This window comes from Orbicella franksi, chromosome 6 (assembly GCF_964199315.1).
Source record: "Orbicella franksi chromosome 6, jaOrbFran1.1, whole genome shotgun sequence".
Taxonomy (NCBI): domain Eukaryota; kingdom Metazoa; phylum Cnidaria; class Anthozoa; order Scleractinia; family Merulinidae; genus Orbicella; species Orbicella franksi.
The window spans coordinates 5732449-5751789 of NC_138150.1; the positions used below are offsets into that span (position 1 = coordinate 5732449).

The 19341-nt window shown below is 40.4% G+C and overlaps 2 protein-coding genes and 1 pseudogene across 2 annotated transcripts; 2 read left to right on the forward strand and 1 right to left on the reverse strand.

Moving 5' to 3' along the window:
- Window positions 1–283: 283 nt before the first annotated feature.
- Window positions 284–8528, reverse strand: LOC145490144 (uncharacterized). Its single transcript, XM_081469253.1, has 10 exons — window positions 7731–8528; window positions 4791–5003; window positions 4149–4312; window positions 3367–3529; window positions 2664–2815; window positions 2197–2269; window positions 2006–2071; window positions 1356–1529; window positions 628–788; window positions 284–467 (listed from the first exon to the last, which is right to left on the reverse strand). The coding sequence occupies exons 1-10, from the start codon at window positions 8340–8342 to the stop codon at window positions 284–286; spliced, it is 1962 nt and encodes a 653-aa protein (XP_081325379.1). The 5' UTR covers window positions 8343–8528.
- A 2506-nt stretch (window positions 8529–11034) lies between these two features.
- Window positions 11035–15182, forward strand: LOC145490147 (solute carrier family 49 member 4 homolog). The gene is made up of 3 exons (XM_081469257.1): window positions 11035–11469; window positions 11926–12592; window positions 13735–15182. The coding sequence occupies exons 1-3, from the start codon at window positions 11175–11177 to the stop codon at window positions 14174–14176; spliced, it is 1404 nt and encodes a 467-aa protein (XP_081325383.1). The 5' UTR covers window positions 11035–11174; the 3' UTR covers window positions 14177–15182.
- A 2916-nt stretch (window positions 15183–18098) lies between these two features.
- Window positions 18099–19141, forward strand: LOC145490411 (solute carrier family 49 member 4 homolog pseudogene; annotated as a pseudogene).
- The last annotated feature ends 200 nt before the right edge of the window (window positions 19142–19341 follow it).

Below are 19341 nucleotides of genomic sequence, written 5' to 3' on the forward strand. Positions count from 1 at the left end.
TAAGCAGTAATTAAATGATGTAGCGTGTAGCCGCCAGAATTTTGGCGATATTTTTATTTGTGTAGTCCAATATTTGTTTTAAAAGTATTTGTAACAGGTGTAATAAAATTCCATTTGTTGTTGCGGTACTCTCGACTAAGCCAATGGAACTGCTTTTCTGTTGAGAAAATCTTTGGACATAGAGTTTCGTCATTCATATCGCTATGCTTGCTCCACAATTATCTGAATATCTTGGCAATTTAGAATTCTCGTAAGCTGTCGACCATATATTTGCTACAACTGTTTACGTTCCTTGTTGGCTTCCAGGCCACGCGGTCCAACCCGACGAACCCTTCGCTGTAGCGGACACATGCGCAATAAAGCGCCCTTCCTTAGAGTCTATGACACTTTGTACAACTTTCTTTCTGTAGTCTAGCCACGCCTCGGCCGCTAAATAATCTCTGTACAACTCTTCATCCGTGAGGCATCTGTAAGGAAAGAGAGCAAAGAAACTCTGAAATTAATATGAGGAAAATTGATATCGCATACAATAATCTATACCGAATTGAATAAATAGTCAATATTTTCATATCACATAATTCGTCCTCATCCACTAATACGCGGATCAGTGAACAGTTTAATTCTAACCTGTGTTTCGGGCTGAAGTTTTCTTCAAATGTCTCCATATGGCCTCTCGGACTCAATTCAATAACTCTCCTCTTGGGAACTTTTAGAACTCGCACACCCGCGCTGACTAAAATGTTCCCAGGCCCTGATGCTGAACCCACAGTTCCAAGAGTCGCTAGATCCTGACAGCAGACAAAAATCATTGACAATCGTTGGAATACATGTACAATTTTAATAATCACGGTGCCTCGCTACCAACAAATCTACGGAACTATGTCACTTAACATCTAAAGTCCCTCACTTTTCCAGAGGTTTGAAAGATTTTCAATCCTTCATCTTATTCCCTGAGGTCGCAATAATTTTGGTATGAACCTCAGCACTTAGCTTGCCTCTTCTGTTTTTTCTTTGATCTACGTACAATAAATAGCTGGAAAAAGAACTCGAGCCTAGCGGGACGTCGCGACTCGTGGTCGCGACCAAAATACCGAAAACGAAGATTGCTGAGCAAACGGAGCGAGACTTCTAGGACGAATTTATTGGGATGGATTCGTTTCCTAATTAGAACAGATCTGCAACGTTTGGAGAACGTGTCGTTCTGCGCTCTTTATGTCTTTTCTACACAGCAGTTTAAAGACCCATTTTAAAAACAAACTGGCTCGTCTTATAATCTAAAGGAGCAAAAAAGAGCTAAAAAGACGAATAACTTCAAATATTTGACTTTTTTTTTTTTTTTTTTTTTTTACACCTACCCAAGAGTCCCCAGGCTGTAATGAGCCCACGTTGATATAGCTCGTATTAGATCCTTTCTTGCGAGGGAGCGATGCGATTGGTCGAGGAAGAGGCCGCTGCCGATATAAACTGATGGTGACGTCAGATTTGAGAACAGCCTGTAAATCAACTCTTCGCAACATCTCCATTTTCCCCTATGAAAAACGTTGCTCGTTATTTGCGAAAAAGGTGAAAATTGATATATATAACTAAGGTAGGTAAACGTAAGTCTGCTTACGAGCCAAGTGGCACATCAGGCCGACGCGTTTCTCCGGTTTCAGTAGCATGAGGCGACTAGGAATATTTCTACTCCCCCTTGGATGGGATGCTAGTCCATCGCCGGTACCCATTTATATATACACCTGGGTGGAGAGAGACCCTGTGAGAGTAAAGTGTCTTGCCCAAGAACACAACGCAATGTCCCCATGCTGCCAGGGATCGATTCGAACCCGGACCGCTCGATCTCGAGTCGAGCGCAATAACCATGAGGCACCGCGATGCGATGAATCGAAAATTATTTAATTTACCAACCTGAAGGTAATAGGAATGTGTGCTTAAGTCTGGTCGATCGTATAATGGTTAGAATTGTATGAATCACCGTCTCTTGGCACCAATTAATTTCTCGGCTCACCTTAATTATGAAGTAAATGGACTCCGAATCTGTCGAATCGATGTCGACCAATTTCCCGTAAGAAAACTGTAAAGAAAGAGAAAAGAGGGGTGAGTTCAGTTTAAAGTCGTTTAAAAAAAGCTTGTTTCGATAAAAGTTCGAAATATAGCCTATAATTATAACGAGCTTTGATACTGAGAACTTTTCTTTACCTCTCTGATGTGTGAGCGAAAACTCAAGGGTCGTAATAAGTCTTCTCCCCAGCCATGAAACAAAGAATGACTCCTGGAAATACAACGCAAAAATTTTAAAATAGGAACAGATCTTTCCATTAATTTAGCTTTTTCGATAGCCACGATTCACATATGCATCGTAGTGTTTACGGTCACTGTTATCTCGGTATATATACTAAGAAAATACAAGTGACAAGCGCGATATTTCATAGTATACCACGAGAAAACGTTGGATAACTATTTTATACAATACTATAGAAAAAACAGTGGCCAACGAATAACAGCGAAACCCACAATAGGAAAGTTAGGTGTAACACTGTCGAGTATGCAATGACTTTCCTGTATTCTGATTGGCTGTATTTTCTATGGCATTCTATAAAAACGGAAGGTTTACACACAATAGTTCCCCACTTGACGCGTAGAAGCCCGGCCTGAGCAAGACTCACCTCATAACATGAAGTTTTTCCTCGTATTCGCGTTGAAACACGTCAGGACAATACTCCAAGATGGTCTCCCTGTTTACCACGAGAACCTCGACTCTTTCCCTACATATGATTGTAGCGGTTCGTCTTGCTTCTTCTGAGATGAGCGCTATTTCCTGTACAACAAGGACTGTTTTACGATTCATTGCTACACCGGGGCCTTCCTACTTATTTCTATACATAAGACGCTAATCTATCGCCGAGTACCCAACACCACTTGCCGCACGATTAACGGGTTTAACTGCCAGTTTAAAGTCACTTTGGGACGCAAGACTTTTCGGTTAGCAATTATACTACGAGCACGACTTTTCTGACAGCTTATATTCATGATCATGCAACGAGGAGCTAGTAACCTTCTTTTATATATACGTTATTTATAGATATTTTCAAGCTAAGCATTGAGAATCCGAGTAACTTAATTATATATTTACAAGAAAGATGCCCGAAATTTTAGTTTCTAGAACAAACTCAGAACAAAAAAGGAAAAACAAAGGTTCATTTTGCAACTGGAGCATCAAACAGATTTATATATTCTATGATTTTAAATATTAAGCTTCATCAGTTTTTCTTTCCTTACCTTAAGATCACAATTTTTCTTTTTTTAACGTGTTACTTGCATAATCATTTTTTAAAGCTTTTTTAGATAATGAATAAATGATGACTTTACCCCAAAAGCTTCGTTCTTCTCCAGTACATCAACAGTGTTAGTGACGTAAACTCCAGTCTTGTAGTCCTTCCGCGTGATGGTGACGGAGACTGAGCCCGAGACTATAAAGTAAAAGCAATATCCCGGATGTCCTTGTCGGACGATGATCCTTCTCCGTTCATAACTGTACATGTGAAGCAGAAAAAAGTTGGAGACTGAAAAGGTATCTTGTAAGTGGGCATTAAATGGGCATGTGCGACAAATAAGCAAAAACCAAAAATGGGTCTTAGATCAGAATGGAAAAAGGAATTGCAAAGACTAAAACTCAGTTTGAGCAGTAGAGCGTTTTTCATTTGAGTGTCGAATGCAGTTCACATTTGCTATCGTTTTGCATTACTGCGCTAAACGATTGGTTTAACAAAAATCGCGCCATTTTCTCATCCAATCAGAAATCCAAGCAACAGGTCACACGCTCACACAAGTTTTCCCGCGCTCCACGCCGGCCACATGTTCTTACTTCGAGTTTTGATTGGTTGACTGGATTGCCTGGCCGTTGTGATTGGCCGTTGATTTTTGTGGGTGAAACCCAATTGAAAATCACTCTAATGAAATCAACTGTTCGTCTTTACGAAGTCTACTCTACATATCCAATCTGAGTCGCTGGGAAAAACAGGGCCGTTTAGTTCTAATTTTCGCATAAAAAACTCTAAGACTATCCCCTTGTCCTTGAGATTTTGTTTCAAGCATTATAACGATTGCTCAATGCACAACACAATACTAGCACGACATATAAAATTTCTCACCGGGCATATGTCATTGTCTGACACAAGTTTCGCTGAGCTTCGCGAGAAAATTTTCCAAAACTCTTCATTCCTCGCAGCAAAGTAACAAGCTTATTCATTTCAGTCTCGCTTCTATCTTCGGGTTTCTTCGCACAGACCAAGCGAGCCCAGAAGGGGAAATGGAGCTGTAAAACAGATAATTTCACTCAGTAAACAATAAGTTGGAGTATGCTCTTAATGCCTCACGCAGGATGACAAGATTTTACTTTAGTTTCACGTTTGGAGAGCTAAACGATTAATTCAAAGCCACGGTTGCCGTTATGGTAAGTAAGATGTTGATTTACGTCACGTGATTTTGCCCGCGCTTGCTATTAGGTTTCATTTTTCCGAGCTTATCAATGGTTTTTCATATTTTCCCGCGTCTTTCAACGGCTATGAGCATTTTCCCGCCCCCGCCATGCGCAATGGTTTTCATTATTTCCTCGTCCGCGCGGCTGGTTTCATTTTTTTCCCGCGCTTTCACTAGTGTTTCGCTCTTTCCGCATCTTCCCCCAGTTGCACTTATCTGATTCAAATTCTGATGCACTTACTGCACTATTACTAGTGGCTGAAGTAATTGGTTTTGCGAGTTAACTTTACTATCAAAATGCAAAATAGTTTTACCGTATTATCCCTGGAAAAAAGGTGCTTGTTAAACGTGATTGGCATTTCTTTACTCGTTGTTGTTGGTTCATCGTCGTCCCCCGGCAGCATGTCTCTGATGTAGTAAAAATCATACTGCCGTGATTTATCCTGATCAGCGTAACGCCTTATGCTGAGACAAAGGGAGCTGAAAATACGAATCAAGTACACTGCTCGGCGAAACCTTGCGAGAGCCTGGAAACAAGCAACAGGAAACCAAATGTCAATAAAAACATTAATGCCATGCCATAGAAAATACAGCCAATAAGAAGACAGAAAAACCGGTATTACATCCAACCATCCCATTGTGCATCGCGCGTAATTGTGCTGGCCACTGTATTTCCGTGGAATGGTATAAAATAGTACAAATACTCGTTCTGTTGATTTTATATGTAATAAATGTCAAGCATAAGTACAATGAATATTGTAAGCTACGGTATTGTGAATAGTATCAATAGTGTAAGTTACGATAGTATTGTGAGTAGCTGTACTAGTGTAAGTAACGGTTGTATTGTAAGTAATGTCACACGGTCAGCAACGGTGTAAGTGGTATTAGTATTGTGAGTAATGTAAGTACTATAGGTAATGTTAGTATTGTAAGAAGTGTTAGTAGTGTAAGTATGTTAGTATTGTATGTAATTAATTTATGATTTACAAAAAAATAAACGAATAAGAAGCGATTTTTCTAAACATTTAACTATAAAAAATTGCGATAAAATATTTCTAAGCATATTGAGAAAGTTAAAAATAAAAAAAAAATTTAACTTTCTCAATATGCTTAGAAATATTTTATCGCAATTTTTTATAGTTAAAAAAAATAGTCAAAAGATATAAAATAAATAAATAAATAAATGCTCGTGTCTTTACCGAGAAAATACAAGTGACTCGTGGGATATTCCATGGTATACCACTCGAAAGCGCTGCATAACTAATTTATCTGTGTTTTCGTGTAAATCTACTAGCGTTCTATCACGAATGCCGTTCTATTATTGGCTACGCTACTCACTACCTGTTCTGTTGTAGATAGTGAGTAGTTTGTATAGCAGTGTGAGGTTGTTAGCAAAATAGCGGCCGCTTCTTTGCCTTTTTGAAGTTTCTGCGAAGAGGATTTAGATAAAGTTTTGAACGAGCTACAATGATTTACTAATAATTAGCAATCAAATTATTCGCTGTCGATTTCTATGCGTGATAGTTGAGTTGGGGTGCGACCTCGTCAACTACCACGCGTTACAGCTCACCACTAAATTTTCTCCGATTTTTATTGGTTTAAATTGATCACGTGGTGCGATAGTATTCGTCCGCGAAGAGACACTATCAGAGCATAGTGCCCGTCCGTGGAAAATACCCGGATGGAGAGTACTCGTCCGTGGAAAATTTTCTGTAAACAAGCGGGTTTGTAGAAAATAAACAACTGAAATTGTAGTAAGTGTGTTTTTGTCTGTTTTCTTTTTCAGATTTTACATTTGGCTGTCACGGCTTTCATCTGAAAAAAAACTTGAAAATTATTCAATGTGATTTTTGAACTGGCGCACGGAAGAAAATTTAGTGGTGAACAATAAAGACAATAGAGTGTTTATATCTCGGAACTATCGGTCTGATAGTTGCCCCTTGGAAATTTGATGTCCTTAAAACTAGCATATTTGCCTTAAGAACATCAAATTTCCGCGGGGCTACTATCACCCGATAGTTCCTCGACAGAAACACTCTATTGTTTAAATAGAAACTAATAATTTATCATAATAATAAAGATTTTTATAGCGTAAGTATCCTTAAGTTCAAAGGCGCTTTACAATACAGAGAAAATCTAAAAAATTATCTAGCAACGAACAACTAAGGGTGCCTTCCCTTGGGGAGATCTGGATCAGAATCTGTGATCCAAGATCATTCGGCTCACTGTGCATCAAATTTTAAGGAGCCGAAGAATCCGTGACCAGAATGGATTCATAGGTTCCTTTGATGCACCATGATTCGAGTGATCGTGGATCACTGATCTTGATCCAGATCGCCCCCAAAGGAACGCACCCTAATTGTTAAATAGAATTAAATAGAGCAAGTCGCGTGCCAAAAGACAGGCGTCTTACATATAGCAGGCAGAAAGCTTTCTTCCGTGTTTGTGATAAGTTGCATGTAACACGGCTATTATTTGCTAGAGGTATAGCACAGCCAATTAGAAACGCTTCACAGGCTGACGTAATGCTACGTCATCAGTGGTGTTTCGTGACCATTGTAGAACAACTGCATGGGAACACGTTAACAATGTTCTATGTATTTCGTAGCAGTAAAATGCATTGATTAATAGCATGATTCGATATGGCTTCAGCGTTTGTTTGCTGACATCTTTCAACTTTCTGTTAGTTTTCCAAGCTACTCAGTCCACCCAGCAGGAAACAACTGCCAGCGAAATTTATTGACGGTTGTCAGCCACTTTGATGTCTGTCCTTGGCGTGTTTGATTGGTCAATACTTAGCCAATCAAAAGACAAACAATCGTACGTGCAATCTGTTGACATGTTTTGGCTCTGTTGCTGGCTTATTTGATTGGTCAATCAATGGAAAGCTAACAAAATGATAACACAACCAGTCAATTGCTCGTCAACCTTTTAGCACTCAAGCTAGTCGCGACGGTAAGGCGCGATTTCAAGGACTTTAAAAAGACTGAAAAATAGGCTACAACAACAAAGAAACAACGCCGATAGATCTGAAAATTTTGTGAATTTCCAGCGCTATAGCTATTCTTTCAGCAGTCTACTAGAGGTTCAATCAGATTGATCAAGTAAGCGTAACCACCTTCCCCACCCACACGAAAAGGGACCTTGAGGGTTTGATTAGAAAGTTAGTCGAGGGTTACGTTCAATATTAATGTAAATCTGATGACTTTTTTTTATTTTGGCAACGTCATAATCAAGTACAAGAAAAAGCTCACCAGCTGTCGTTGTTCTTCTTGCTCTTCTTCATCAATCGCCGTAACTATTCCCTTAAAACCGCGACCAAATCTTCCGCCATCCTTGTCGTCCCGAGAGCCTCTTTTTGTCAAACGCTTGGCAGATGCGGCGTCCACTGATAAAGCACGCCGAAGACTCTGCAAGCTGAAATAACTCGATCTTCTAACCAGAGTCGCCGTTAAGGCCTTTCCCGACGATGTCTTTGAATTTGCTCCTCTTGTGAGCCTGTCGGAGTCAGAGGCACTTCTCTGCCGACTTCTTGGCGTACCGGTCGCACTCATTAGACTCGATTTCGGACGAGGAAAAAGTGATTGCTTGACCTGTTCCCTAGAAGAACTTGATAGCGGTCTCGCAAATAGCAAACCACTGCTGCTAGATGAAAGGGTTGAGTCTTGTCTGCTTCGCCCGGTACCGTCGCTGTCATTTTTATTTCCGCTTAACAAAAGACTCTGTGACGTACATCTTCTTAATAAACGTGCCCGAGTGTTTTTTGTCCTAACAAATACTGCCTCCGGTCCTTTTCCATTCCGTTCCTGTCTAAGTTCTGTTTTTATTGAAACGCTTTCTGTCAAGTCCTTATGGCACTCTTGCATGGCGTCAACAACATGACAGATCTAGCAGATTCGTTTAAACTACAGGCAACTGCTTACACATACTTCACTGCTTGTGGTAGTTACTCCAAAGTGTTCTTGTCAAATGTACCATTATACTTCCTTGTAAACAAATTTCGACACAGCAAGGTAACTGCGCTCCCTCGTGAGAATAAACAAAGCTGCCTATACGCCTTCCATCTTAAACAAATCTAACGTCGGTAAATGACAATTATTCATGCAACAACCAAGCGGGCCTCAAGGCATGTTTGACTTGGTGTTATAATTCAATCAACTGGAACAACCAAATAAAATGAAAGACATCTTTTGATAGGCCTTGGTAATTAGCACTAATGCAGTTTTAATGAAACAGCAAAATCAATCAAGCTTTATATTCTTACGATGGACGATAATTGATTGTCCAGCAAGCGAAAGATGCCCAGTATTGCTAGGGCTTTTGTCTTTTCTGCACGTGAATCAGTGGACGTGTTAGGTTGTAAAGGCGTGAAGTGTTTTAGGAACAATGCCAAACAGAACGGGTATTGAGAAAATTGGGGTTGGCATATGTAAATTACGCCTTTGAAAATTGCATAGATTTGTTTCAGTCAGTCAAGCTATAATGACCTGGATCATGGAATTAACTCGAGTTTACTTGAAAACCAATTAATAATTTGTTCCGCTTTCAAAGAATCATAATATATCGGGCTCGAATTCGAAGTATCCTGATTGTTAATTTCGAGCAATTTTCATGCGTTCACGTGTACTTCGAATAGTTTTAATGAAATTCAACAATACGGTTAGCTGCAACTGAAAGGCGGGCATAAGTTGCTAAAAATCGACATCCAATGAGTTTGTTTTGTTGATTTTGCCCACATTCAACCAGTTGCAAGTTTTTTGTGTTTTGCTTTTTGTCATTTATTGTCGGATATCTGTCTCAGCTGTCGGCCTAGTGTCGATAATCTGTCGGCCAATGATCGGCTGGTGCCGAGGCGTTCGCTTCGATCTCGCTCAATTGCATGGGCTGGCGAAAGCTTGATGAAGTTCTTGTCAAGAGCCCTTGTCAAATTGCCTGATCTGAAATAGGGTAACGAGTTTCTTGTGAAGTACAGTCTGAAATACATAAAGCAGATACGGCATAGCCATTTAGACGGTATATTGCAAAAATCGGAGGGGCAGATCCAAGACAGAGGTGCTGCTCAACTTTTCGTACTTAACGTGTGGGTTTAGGAGGGCAGAGAACTTTTGGCCCTACGAGTCTTCTATTTTGTTACAACCCAACGGGATTATCTTAACCTTGTGGGTTTCCATATGCAGTTTCTATTTTTTTTTTTTTTTTTTGTCTCTCAGCGTATTATTGAGTTTCGGGTAAGTATCGCCCTACCATTTTGTTCCGCCGGGATGAGTAGAGAATTTCGTTCCCCTCCCTCACCCTCTCGTGTTGTAACAGTTGTAGCACTCTTGATCATAAAGGAGCTACGTCACGGTTTGCGCATCTTAAAAAGTTTAGCCGAATTTTTCAAGTTCGTCGTTTGCAATCATCGTGTTAGTCTTCTCCATCCTCAACCATCCTTGTTCCTTTGTAGTTTATCAAGTTATTATCTCTTTGGCGTTCTCTATCTTGGCAAAGTACTATTTTTAGGTTTCCTTCCAAGGTGCTTTTTTTTGTCAAAATGCTGTATTTTTACTTTTCAAAACGTAAAAGTGGAAAATAATGGATAGAAAGGACATCAAATCGATTTATTCTGTGTTCATGTTAGTTCATTTCAACAACTTCTATCCTTTTGGTCTGTCGATACTAGTATCGTTTTTCCCATCGCCGAAACTAGTTTATGCTATGTTCAAATAAGTCTATTTACAAATGATGTACATCTTTTTGCACTTTCATTCTAACACGATCACAGCAAGATGGTATGGATCGACTATACGCTTTTGGTACCCGAAGGTAACGATTGGTCCTCAGAAAATAGTGACAGGAAAACGCTGCAAAGTAACTTATGTTCTTACTTTTGGAACTTAACAATAATATCCTCAAACGGAGAATTTACATACTAATAACTAACATGTGTTGCAGGCTTAAAAAGAGGAGGGAGAATTTCCGTTAGGGACTAGGCTGATAACTCAAATGTCACACCAAATCACAACCTCGTTACCAGGGTCTCTCACCTTCCGGCCCACTCCGGGAGGGCGGAGAGATCCTGGGAACGAGGATGACTAAAAACTGAAAACTGAAAACACAACATAGCTAATAAGTTTATCCCAACTATTTCGTACCAGCCCTTTCGTACCACTACCCTTCTACATGTTTCTATGATTAACAAGGTCACGTGGCCTCATTCTGAAGAGAGCCCATTGTTCCGTTTGTACAAAAGTCGTTCGCCAACATTTTGCGTATCTTTAAACCGTTTAATCAGGCGAGGAACAAATAAACAACACAAGGCGGAACTATCTCTGTCACGCAACGCTACGCTCTCGGAAAGGAGGGTCCCTCAGAAGGTCTCTCTCTGTAGCTTCTCGGAGAACAGAATGTTGCGTGACAGAGAAGGTTCGGTCTTTCAATCTTTCATGAGATAAACGGATTCCCTTTATATGTGTAGATATTAAATGTTGAATGTTACTTGTAAAAAAATCCATCTTCTTCTCCGTAAATTAGACTATGCCTTCTTTTCCCGCTCTTTTGGTTTCCAGAGACTGGAAGACGAGCTGGTGATGAGGGAATAGCGTTACGCACACAAATTGCGTGATTGCGTGCCAGTTCATGGTTGGTCACGTGATGTTCCACTGCACCCAATGCAAATGACGCAAGCTTCACGGAAGCTACACAGTGATGGTTGAATCATGGTTGAATCAAATGAACAGTCTACCCTTTTCGAACGTGATCAAGGATACTCTTCAACGGAATCAATAACTAGAGTACACTTCAAGGTTTACAAGAGAAGATGGTATGTCTTGTTTGTCTTCACGGCCCAGGCGTTTATTTTCAATATGGCATGGAATACATGGGGTCCGATTCAAGAGCCGAGCAAAGTTGCTTTCGATTGGACAGATTTCGACCTTCTTTTACTCTCTTCATGGGCTGCGATTGCTCTTATCGCCACTTCCTTACCACTGACTTGGCTGATGGATTCAAAAGGTTTGTGCTTTCTTTTGTTTTTCCTGTAAAAGCAGATCCCCATGCACTTCCTCTGCGTTCTCGTGGCATCCTCAACAAGCTTCAACAGGACCGGACGTTTACCGCGCAGTTGTAAGTCAGCCTCGCTAGGATACAAATTATCCTTGTGTTTTAGCTTGTTTATTTGTTCCTCGCCTGATGAAACGGTTTAAAGATACACAGGGACGGTCGGTACTCTTATAACGCCTCTTAACCTCTTTTTCCAAGGGTTTTTCTTGTTCAAAAGTCACATGATGTCAACAAACTGGTTGCAGTTTTCCGTTAGGCTTTAGACCTTTCCACTGATTTCAAGGCGCACAAGGAGTAATGCAGAATGCTGTCTAAATTCTGTTTAACCCTAAGGGGATTCCCCCCACGGTACGGAGTATGTCACTTTGGTACGATATCACTAACCAATACAAACTTTCTCCATTATAGGTCTGAGAGTATCTGTTCTTTTGATAGCCTTTCTGTCGGTTCTTGGCAAGGGCCTTCAAGTTATACCATTTGATAACAAGAAAATGCGAACAGTTTTTATCAACATAGGCCAGTTCTTTCTAATGGCCGGAGGACCAGTGGCCATTGGGGCTCCACCCCTGGTATCTGCGACATGGTTCCCCCCAAGCGAACGTACCACAGCTACTGCGATTGGGACATTAGCTGGATATTTTGGAATCGCCATTGCATTTGCTGTGGGACCAGCCATGGCACCCAATGAGGTTATGCGAGCCAATGTCAGTAATTCATCACTTTCAAAATATGCAGATCATGAAATAATTAAGTACACATATTTTGAACTTGGATTATGTATCGCTGTATTTTTGTGTGTACTTCTGTACTTTCCTGCAAGGCCACCTGTTCCTCCTAGTCTCACTTCTGGGACACCACATTTGCTCAGCACTACAGCTTCAGTCAAACAAGCCATGAAAAACCGCCAATTCGTACTGTTGGCCACACTGACTGGGATGACATTTGGCGTTTATTTTGGTTGGTTATCTATGCTGGATGTTTTCTTGGCTGAATTTTCTGTGGATGCTACTACTGCTGGATGGCTTGGCTGTACCGCTACATTAGCTGGAGTTGTCTCTGGTATTGCATTGGCCAGGTAATTCAATAGATCTAAGCTAATGTTCTGCTAGTCCTCATTAGAGATTCAATACTGAGTTCCGGGTAGACACTCTACTCAATTATAGTCCCTCTCCACTAGGGTGTCAGCAGTAACGGTTGGTTGGGTATCTAGGCAAAAATTGACATTCGATCATGGTTATGTACATGCAGTCATGGAAGGGACATGCCTCCCCAGTTGGGGAGAACTCTGTATGAAAAAGGCAGAGATGCTTTTTTTTCTCGCTTAGAGGTATTAGTCAAGGATTCTGGTCCATTTTTAGGCTCAATTTCTGTGGTTCTCTTGAGTCCAGTCCAGTCTACTAGTGCGGGCTCCTTTCCTGAACAGTGGCTTGAAATCAAGTTTATTTCATTTTTAGTGGTACCTTTTAGGGGTCAAATAAAGCTCGAATCACACCCAGGTTGCTCTTTTTTAGGGGTTAAATTCAAATTTTCTACTGAGCACCCCCAACCTTTTCATAAGGTATCCCCCCCCTCTGGGAGGCATGCCCTTCTCCAATTTTTCCTACAATGTAGGTTAGTACTTGTACCATAGCTCAACTTTTCTAGGGTACATTTAGTTATTGAAAAAACCCTATGGAAAATAACTTGACCAACACACCTAATGGTTGAGGTATCTGAGTATTTTAAAGCATTACCCAGTCCAAGGTAAGAAAAAAGGGATGCAGTCAGCCTACTGTAGGGATTTCAAAGGTGTGGCATTTTCTAGGGAGGACTATAAAAACACTTTGCTTTTTCTGATGCCGATGGCATATAAAAGGGGACAGATTTAAGGTCTCCGGGAAGAGTCAAGGGCCTCCCAGTGGTTTTGGGGAACAAGGAAACATTACCAATTATTTCAAGGGAGCAAGGGATAGTTTTGGGATTAACTTGAGGGAACACGGGATATCTCTTCTATTAAAGTGAACTTTGACGAGAAAATATAACAAGGGAGAAAAAGTGAAATTTTCGAGGAATCAAGGGAGCATGCTACCTCCCACCCCCTCGGGAGGCCTTCAGTGTCTCCCCATATATTAAATCTTTTGTTGCTTCCCACTCCCTGGGTTAATGTCTGAAAAATGTTCATTATTTTGAGCACTCAGGTTGATCAGTTAGTTACTGACTGCTGGTATCATTTCACAGGTGCGCTGACTATGTCAAACACAGAACTAAACAGTTATTGGTGGTCCTCTTGGCTCTGTCAACAATCTCCCAACTGGTTTTCAGTTTATCCTGTGCAGGAATCTTGCCATCAACGAAACCACTTCTTTACAGCTCCATCATCTTTGGTGGTTTTGTCTACAATGGTACACTGCCATTGTATTTTGAACTGGCAATGGAACGTGTCTATCCTGTGGGGGAGGGGGTAGCAGGTGGTATCTTAGTAACCGCAGGAAATGTGGTGTTATTGCTCTTCTACATAGCTTTTATGGTGCCGCAGTCTGATATGAAATGGATGAACTGGGTGACGGTCGCTGGTCTTGGAGCCTGTGCCATAGGGTGTTTAATTTATAGAGAAGAGTACACACGTCTTGATTTAGATGAGAACTTCCCACCTCAGAATTCTTTAAACAAAGACTCTTGATCATGTATTTTAGTAATAAACGAGTCTGTTCCTTAGGCTCTCAAGGTTAGGGGGCAAACAAAAAAGCAGGTGGGTGAAGGAAAAAACTGAGAGAAACTCATCTCCTTCTTTAATATTCCCATGTCTCTTCCCCTGCTTTTTTGCTCACCCCCAACTGACTGAGCTGAGCATACAAATTGTAGACAGTACTAACAGTAATATATTAGTGAGAAATTCTTACGAGAGTATTGGTGTGATATTTGAGGTGTTATTCGTGTCATGTTAATCAGTGCATGAGGATTTTAGAGCATATGCATACAAGTATGCATATGAATATAAGTATATATGCGTGTGTAACTTATAGATTGTAACAGTGCAGATGTCTTCAGATCACTAGGAATTGACAGTGAACTATGGAAGTTTTAAAGCTTCAAAAATATCCGTCAATTATGTAAGGCACTCAAGTGTGCACAGTGAGATCTATACACATGCCAGCCCAAACATACATGAATTCCATTAGAGAAACAATTGGCTTGAGTCTTTGAAGCATACCTCTACAATTTGTACAGCATGAAAATAGAGCTGAATTACAGGAAATTCAATTTGGTTAATAGTTAATTTAAGAATTGGTTATCCGACTAATTATGCTTAAAAGTCGTTAAAGGACTTAAAGCAGTCAATTAATTTATCAATCATGGAAACTGGTCACATACTGAATGGGCTTTAAGATGGTAAGAACTGAGACAAAACAAGTTATTAAATTTTTAAGTAGTAACTATTTTATATTTTAATTAAAACATAGGCAGGCAAACTATGCAATATTTTTTTTTTGGTGAATGAATTTAATTCCTTATTAGAATCCTTATAGTTATGGTTAGGTTAACCCAATAAGTCTGTTTAGTTACAATGTACAGAAATAGAAAAAAAAAACGATTTAGAGTTTATGACGTACGTACAATCTTAAACCTAATGGCTGACTGGCTTTTAAACATTTTGAGGGAAATATTAATAGTGAGAAGACAAAACTTTTCACAATAATAAAAATGTTTTAAAGCCTTATTTTCAGTATTTTTATACTGAAAACAATGCCAAGGCTAGGAATGTGTAAGAAGTGCGTCGAGTGTTCATAAAAGATGTGATGTCTTGCTGTTGCACGCTGTCCTTAATGATTTTCAAAATGCAGAGAACGACAAGGATGCCCATTAATAGGTTAGGCTGACCCTGGATTTAAATTACGAAAGTTTAGGGACTGATTCCACCTCATGTGACCAAAAGTCGTAAATGTTTGTTCTCTCTTGCCGTGGACCATATAAAAGGTTTGTTGACGTGACAGAATTGGACGTGGTATATTGTGTGACACTTTTGAGGGTGTATTGTGTAACGTGATGATTGTGCAGTCAAATGAGTATGACGCAACCAATTCCAGAGCAGTATACCAGTAACCAAACTACAGATAATCAGATGCATTTTGGCTGATTATTAAATGGGAATGTAGAAACAAAGTGAAAAGACCACTTTTTTGGAAAACGAGTTTGAATGCTCTTCAACTGGCACATCAACGATATCGACACCCAGAGTAGAATTCAAGGTTTACAAGAGAAGATGATACGTCTTGTTCGTATTCACGGCAAAGGCGTTTATTTACAGTCTGGCATGGAATACGTGGGGACCGATTCAAGAGCCAAGCAAAGTCGCTTTCGAATGGACAGATTTCAACATTCTCTTGCTGACTTCATGGGCTACGATCGCTCTTCTTGCCGCTTCGTTCCCACTGACTTGGCTGATGGATTCAAAAGGTTCGTATTAAAATCATCAGTCGAGTTAGAAATAAAATTCGAGTTAGACTTTGAGTTGGTTACGCCAAGACTACCCACCTTTAAATATTTCATCATGTTGCCATTCCCATTACTGAGAGCTTATCGTCAACAGGTTATGCATCATTCAATTCCAACAGTGCCCATCCCCCCCACGGGCAATCGCGGGGAATTTGCTCACGGTGTCAGTCCCGGGGTGGGGCAGCCGCAATTTTATCGCGGCCCGGGGACTGGGCATTTGCATACTCCGGGGCGACCCCGGGGCATTCGACACATGTTTTGGAAAGTGCCATGGATGAGTTCATCGGGAAAGACGAGGCGTTTTTAAAGGTATGTTTTCTCAATTTTAGATATCTCTTCATTACTTGTAAGCATATAAATATAAGCGACAAGGTGAACTATGTCTTGTTTATCACAAAACAATCACTGACGTGAACACGATTATTTCGCATTTTGCATTCAAAACTAACCTAGCATTTTTTGAATTCATGAAAGTGGAGTTAAAATACTTAAGGTTGGCGAATTCAAACGATGGGATCTTCAAGACAGATCTTGCGAGCTTAAAATGCAATGCATCATCATTTTAAATGTCTTGATTCTTCACAGAAAAAGTAGCCTGCGAATACAGGTGCCTATCATTGCTCGCGGTTGGGGGCACGTCTGCCGCAATCCCAGCTATCCTTTAGTAAACTGTTAAAACAAATATAGAGAACAAATATAATCAGAATCAACTAACGCGTACTGTTGTCCTTGAAGTCTTACCGTTGCGTTAAAATACTGAACAGTTGACCGTTTTATTCACTGATTAATTAAAAAAACTGCGGAGGTGTTGGAACGCGACGATCCCGGGGGCGGAGCATTTGCCCTCTTTCTTCGTTAGACAGCTTATTGACTTCTTCGTTAGACAGCTTATGTGTCCCCACCCCGGGGAATTTGCCCATTTTTAAAAAAAAAAATGCTAATGCCCGTGGGTTAGCCGGGGGGGAGGGGATGGGCACTGCTGGAATTGACTGATGCATTAGCATGAGTGTCGTTAGGGGTCATCTAGGCGTTGTTATCCAGGCTATAAATTGGAGCGCTAGCTCTCTGGCTAACAGCAGCGTTAGTCAGTTAGCCGATCGGTGTTCAACAGAAAAGTAGTGCCTCTTTCGTTTAGTCCGTCATGTGTGATGCTAAAGAAAACAAAAGACGGAAAAAGAACACCTGATAGCAGGTTAAACTGAACGCTATTTAGATTCAAATGTAGAATACGACTTGACAGTCAGCTTTAAACTCCAACTCGAGATTGTGGGATTATCCGGCATGAGATAATCGAATAAATCAGCTGGTAGACAATTCCGAGGTGACACGTTTTCCTGGTTCAATAATCCAGAGATACAATTCACCAAGAGCTTCTCTTTATACTTTAAATTCTCTATTCTGCTTTTTTTTTCGTTTGGCTGAACTTTTAATTGTAACATGAAATTTCGTCTGTCGCAATCGGTTAATTCAAAGTAAGCTTTATACAGGTAGTAGCGCAGCTTATGGCCTTCATCAATCAATTTACAAATGGTTACAAGAAAAGAAGAGGAAACTTATTCGTATCTGGTTAATGGTTGACTTCTTTGTTCGCGACCGTTTGTTTGTTCTTTGGATCATTTTTTGGAAGGCCTTTCCGTTGCGTGACGATACCCTGGGGGGATTCCTGCATACTATACTTGTGAACTATTTAAAGGGATTTAAATCACCTTGGCTTTTGAGAAGACTGCGTGCGGACGTTTATGCGCGAAATAAAGAATTTAGTGGATGTTTACTGTTGAAAAAAAGGGTAAAAGTTAAAAGTTGAAGAAAATTTGAAGCCTCTAGTAATTTCAGCGGATAATGAGCGGAGCTGACGCAAAGTGCCGGAAAACATGTGCGAGCGAATCATGATTAGCTTTGGTTTCATTTCTGATTGGAAGGAAACACTTAGTAACGCAAAATCAATTGCTCATGCGAATATCGAGCTTTTGACATTCTCACTCCACAAGATGGATGGATATTATCTTGATGTGTATGGAAAACCTTCCTAAACACTAATTTACCTTGAGTCATAGCAATAAAATTATTTTTGCTTGAAGTTCTCTAACCTGTGACACCCCTCTTAATCAATAGGTCTGAGAGTATCTGTAATAGCCTTTTTGTCAGTGCCTGGGAAGGGCCTTCAAGTTATTCCATTTGATGACAACAAAGCGCGAACAATTTTTCTTAACTTGGGCCAGTTCTTTTGGATGGCTGGAGGGCCTGTAGCCCTTGGTGAATCACCCCTTCTGTCTGCGACATGGTTCCCCCCAAGTGAACGTACCACTGCTACTGCCATTGGGACATTAGCTGGATACTTTGGACTTGCTGTGGCATTTGCGGTGGGACCTGCCATGGTTCCTGATGTGGTCATGCAAACCAATGTCAGCAATGCATCAATTCCTGATAGCACTCAAAACCTAGCTAAACTAACAGATCAACAATACGGTACACATATTTTGAACTTGGCTTATGTACAGCTGTATTTTTGTGTGTACTTGTTTACTTTCCTGCAAGGCCCCCACTTCCTCCTAGTCTCACCTCTTCAACACCTCACAGAGTGAGCACCAAAGCTCCACTGAAAAAAGTTATGAAAAACAACCAGTTCTTGTTACTGACAACAATAACCGCTCTAACATTTGGTATTTATTATGGCTGGTTGTCCATGCTGGGCGTTTTCCTGGAGAAGTTTCATGTGGATGCTGTCACTGCCAGATGGCTCGGCTGTGCTGCCACCCTAGCTGGAGTGGTCTCTGGGATTTTAATAGCCAGGTAATATAATTCAATTTTTACAACTTTTACTGATTAAATGAACCATTCAATAAAAGTTAAAGAGTTGAAGCCAGAGTGATAATGAGTTGTGTTCATGCATAAGATGCTTCACTCCCACATTTATACTGAGATTGGCATGGTACCAGCGGCAGGTTTCTTTCACAGGTCACAGGTCACAGGTCACAGGTCACAGTCAAAAAAGCACTCATTAAAACTCGCGATGTAACAATTACCCGAGATTCCCAAGAGGTTTATCGATGTTTCCATGCAACAAACCCTAACTAAAAATGTTTTACTGTATAATTTTAATGAAAAAATTTCTAGGGGTGGTATACGCACGAAATGGGTTGCAATGTAGCTTTCAGACACGTAGTGTCACAGATATTTTATCGTAATAAGATAATTCATTATGAATTATCTTATTGAACTGCTTTATTGCTATCTTTTTTTGAAATCTTTACAACGAGTATGTAGTAAACAGAAACAAGAGGGTCCCCTATACCTCTTCTGAAAACAGTTGCATGCATAAGTAATTGGCCTTTTCACGCATCACGAAAAATT